This window comes from Camponotus vicinus, unplaced genomic scaffold (assembly GCF_025532165.1).
Source record: "Camponotus vicinus isolate PSW18456_S1 unplaced genomic scaffold, iyCamVici1.0 SCAF_14, whole genome shotgun sequence".
In the NCBI taxonomy this organism is placed as follows: Eukaryota; Metazoa; Arthropoda; class Insecta; order Hymenoptera; family Formicidae; genus Camponotus; species Camponotus vicinus.
This window is the reverse complement of record NW_028141950.1, coordinates 14,053,284-14,057,500: the sequence shown is the minus strand read 5'-3', so window position 1 is coordinate 14,057,500 and position 4,217 is coordinate 14,053,284. Positions and strand designations below refer to the sequence as shown.

The 4,217-nt window shown below is 27.5% G+C and overlaps 1 protein-coding gene across 7 annotated transcripts in view; it reads left to right on the top strand.

Moving 5' to 3' along the window:
* Nucleotides 1-2,873, top strand: part of Asx (transcriptional regulator additional sex combs) — a 12,546-nt gene extending 9,673 nt beyond the window's left edge. For 6 of the 7 annotated variants that reach the window (XM_083088228.1, XM_083088225.1, XM_083088229.1 and 3 more), the window contains one exon: nt 1-2,873. This exon is cut by the window's left edge and continues 61 nt beyond it. In XM_083088228.1, the coding sequence (XP_082944354.1) occupies nt 1-356 (356 nt within the window). In that variant the 3' untranslated portion in view covers nt 357-2,873. The other variant, XM_083088230.1, reaches the window with a different exon arrangement.
* Nucleotides 2,874-4,217: the final 1,344 nt, after the last annotated feature.

Below are 4,217 nucleotides of genomic sequence, written 5' to 3'. Positions count from 1 at the left end.
ATATACTTGTACAAAGGACAGGAGTTGGGGATGGCGCACCAAGAGCATCATCCGCTCCCCCGTTACCACCGCAGATTGCAGGAATGGGCGTCGGAGTCCACTTAGTTCGAGGTAGACCAGCAAGCGCCGGAGAAGGTTCTCATCAAGCCGTTACTCTGAAAGCAAGAGGCGCGGATAGCAGAGTGACCGGCGGTGCGGAACCCGGTGCACCCGGCATGATAATCGGCGGTGACCCACCACCCCCGTGTGAATGTAATATGCGAGGAGCCATGGTAATTTGTCGGCAGTGTGGTGCCTTCTGCCACGATGACTGCATCGGGCCTCAACGTATCTGTGCTACCTGCCTCATACGTTAATCATTCTTTATTCAATCATTCGTGTATAAATTTAATAAATCCGTTATCAGATAAGAGTGCTGATCATCTATTATAATATTGGTAAATTAAAGAAACACCAAACATACACATCGTAATGACAAATTTATTAGACAATATATATACAAGAGATGTATTATATATAACAGATTATATATAACAGTTGTGCGGCATATACACACATATATCTAAAGTATGATCGAAAATTTGGGGGATATAATTTCTGCAGCAATCTACTAAATAGTATATTGCAATCGATGTCCTATTGCATTTGATTAGGAACAGAAGTTAACATATCGATGTGTAGTTTTGGAAGAGTATTATATTTTTTAAAGAAGATAATATTAAATTAAAATTTTAATATAATTTTTCTTTAATAGACATTGTTCCCGATTTTTTAATCACGCTGTACAATATGTTAATATATAAAATTAATTACCAAATTAATTAAAATTAATCTATTAAAATTAATTGCCAAAGTAATTTATTTCAAGCACCATTAAGTGTAAAAAGTAAAAAAGTGAACAATAATATTTCATTATAAATTCTTGTCTAAAAAATTATGTTATGGCTGTGTATATTCTATATTCTTTCTGATATAAGTTATTTGTATTAAATTTTTTATTATATTACAATTTTTAGAACTAAAACATTCATAGCTTACAAAAGTTTTACTTTGAAAACACATGTACGAATATTTATGTTTTTGAACAGTTTTCTTTTTCTTAAATTCTTTATTCTGTTGGAGTTATTATATATCAATGTAGATATATCAATGTAGATTTAAATAAAGAAATTTTACTTTTTACTATATTTTTTATTATAAAATTATTAGATTAGATTGTGCATTTGAAACAATCATTTCTCAAATGTGGTGATTTGGTGTTTCAAGATACAATAAAATAGTAAAACTATTTTTTGGTAATTCATTTTAATAAAAATTGTCTATGTGACTGTAATAGTTGCGTAAAATTCTTTAGTCTCTGAAAATTACAAATTACTATCCAGCACTCTTATATTAACGGAAATTTTTATAGATTGAGGGTAATAAAGGATACAGTTGTGGGTATTGAAAGATTCAATATTGCTACATTATACAGCAAATAAAAAAAATATAAATATTTATTATTTCTCTCATATTTTATTGTTATTTTGCCTATTGTAATTTTATTGCAAATTGACAAGTATCTATAAAATGCATTGCTCTAACATAAATAAAATAATGAAATGTATAGATTTTACATTGTACACTAACAAGTTAGAGTTTGTATAACTATAGTGATACTTGTACCTAATTATATTTGTAAAATTGATATATATTATTTACTGAAAAAAATTATTGATATCAGTAATCAAAATTTCTTTAGTTGTTTTTAATGTTTTATTACTGAATTTATTGATTATACATATTATTAATATCTCTACTATTTCAAATCTTGAATAATATAAAAATCAAGGAATATTTAATCATATATTTGACAAATAAATATAAAAAAAAGATTCTGATAGAGAAATATTTCATGTAATGTTTATTTTTCCTTTCAAATCATCAAACTCTAGTCTGTATTATATTTATATTACATCTACATTTATTTATTACATTATTTATTGATAACATTGTATTTTTATAGGTTTTATATTTTCGTAATATTACCATTTTATATTCATAATTATTAATAAAAACCATATTCATTCATATAATTTTGTAATTTAATTAATAATATTATTTACTATAATTTATTAATGTATATATAATGGCATTCTCTCTTAGTAATTCCAATATTTCAACTGTATTCTTGAGACCCTTTCTTAAAAGTTTGATATATAAATCTCTTATATACTGATCCTTAATACAGTCTTCCACTAAACATCACGCTCTGTATACTTTGTAATATGTATGTTTGTTATTTATTTATTAACACGAATTTTTATTTTTATTATAGCTGTGTAGAGAATATTCTCCTGTACATGTTGATCTCGAAGCTACATAAATTCTTTGTACATGCTCTCTTTAACCATTCCTTTTGAACATAGAATGATCTATTGGACTCTTACATAATATAGTTTAGACATTATTAGCACATGTATTAGTATATATATGTCAAACTAGTATTGTCGGACATTATGTACAGGAACAGTAATATATCATGAGAATGAATAATTGATTAAGATTAATGGTTTATTACAAATAATAAGAGAAAATTTGAATATTCATAGCTCATAATAGATACATATATACAGGGTGTCCCATTTTAAATAATACGCTCAAATATCTCCGAAACGGTGCGTTAAATAAAAAAATGTTTCAAACAAAAGTTGTATGGCTTAAAGGGGGCAATCAGATGGTGGCAATGATTTGACCTTGGAGACTCATTTGAAGGTCACGTGAAGGTCACCGTCAATTTCTTAAATGGAACCCTCTATTTTTTATTGTATACTCTTGTAGCCCATCTCGAGGGCTTTCCAAAACACTATAATAAAATATTTTTCCCTCAAGTACTTTTTGAGTTATAAGGCTTGAAATCATTTCTTAATTTTACATAAACCGTAAAATATCTTGTAAAATATTCATTTTTCGATTATCTTACCTTAATACTTTTATGTACAAAATAGTGAGAGGAATCAATTGATGTAAAGAAAAAACATAGTTGTTTCGAAGAAAAAATATGTAATTGGCAATTAACAATTACATATTTTTTCTTAAAAATAACTATGTGTTTTCTTTACACCAATTGATTCCTCTCATTATTTTTTACATAAAAGTATTAAGGTAAGATAATCGAAAAATGAATATTTTACTAGATATTTTATGATTTATGTAAAATTAAGAAATTATTTCAAGCCTCGTAACTCGAAAAGTACTCAATGAAGAAATACTTTATTATAGTGTTTTGGAAAGCTCTCGAGAGCTGCAAGAATATGCAATAAAAAGTAGGGGGTTCTATTTAAAAAATTGACGGTGACCTTCACGTGATCTTCAAATGACTCTCCAAGGTCAAATCATTGCCACCATCTTATGGCACCCTTTAAGCCATACAACTTTTGTTTGAAACATTTTTTTATTTAACACCGTTTCGGAGATATTTGAGCGTATTATTTAAAATGGGACACCCTGTATATATATATTTATATATGTAATCTGTATCATTTGATTCTTCCTTGATTTGTTACGATTAACTTTTTAGTATTGTTATTTATACTCAGGAATGATTTATCAAGAAATTGTGAACAATTATATCGGTAATTTCTATATGTTTTAATTCAAATTGATTATAGTTAATCTATGTCTCTTTTGTCTTGATTAATCACTCAAACAATTCAAAGTGTTTCACTTTGAGAAGAGCAATCGATTTCAACTGTTCTTATTTCTTCCGGTTTTTCTTCTGGCTACATGAATGAGACACATTCTTTCTGACATAAAGATTCGCAATTAGAAATATCTAATTATGAACATCAGTGTTTGTAAATAAGTCAAATATGCATGTGTGATTTGTTCATACTAGTTCTTGGTCAATTTTGATATTTCAAAATGTCTCAGTTGATTTTTATTATATTTCTTTATAACTTTCTTCAGAATATTTTTGATATGATATATGTATATATACTGGGTGTCCCATTTTATTTTTGTCAGTCAAATATCTCGATATTATTTAGAATTAGAAAAAAATATTTCAGACAAAAGTTGTATAGCTTGAAAGGGGCCATAAGATAGTGTCATTGGTTTGACCTTGAAAAGTCGTTTGAAGGTCACATGAAGGTCATCTTCAATTTTTTAAATGGAACCCCCTATTTTTTATTACTTATTCTTGTAGCTTATCTCGAGAGCTTTCCAAAACACTATAT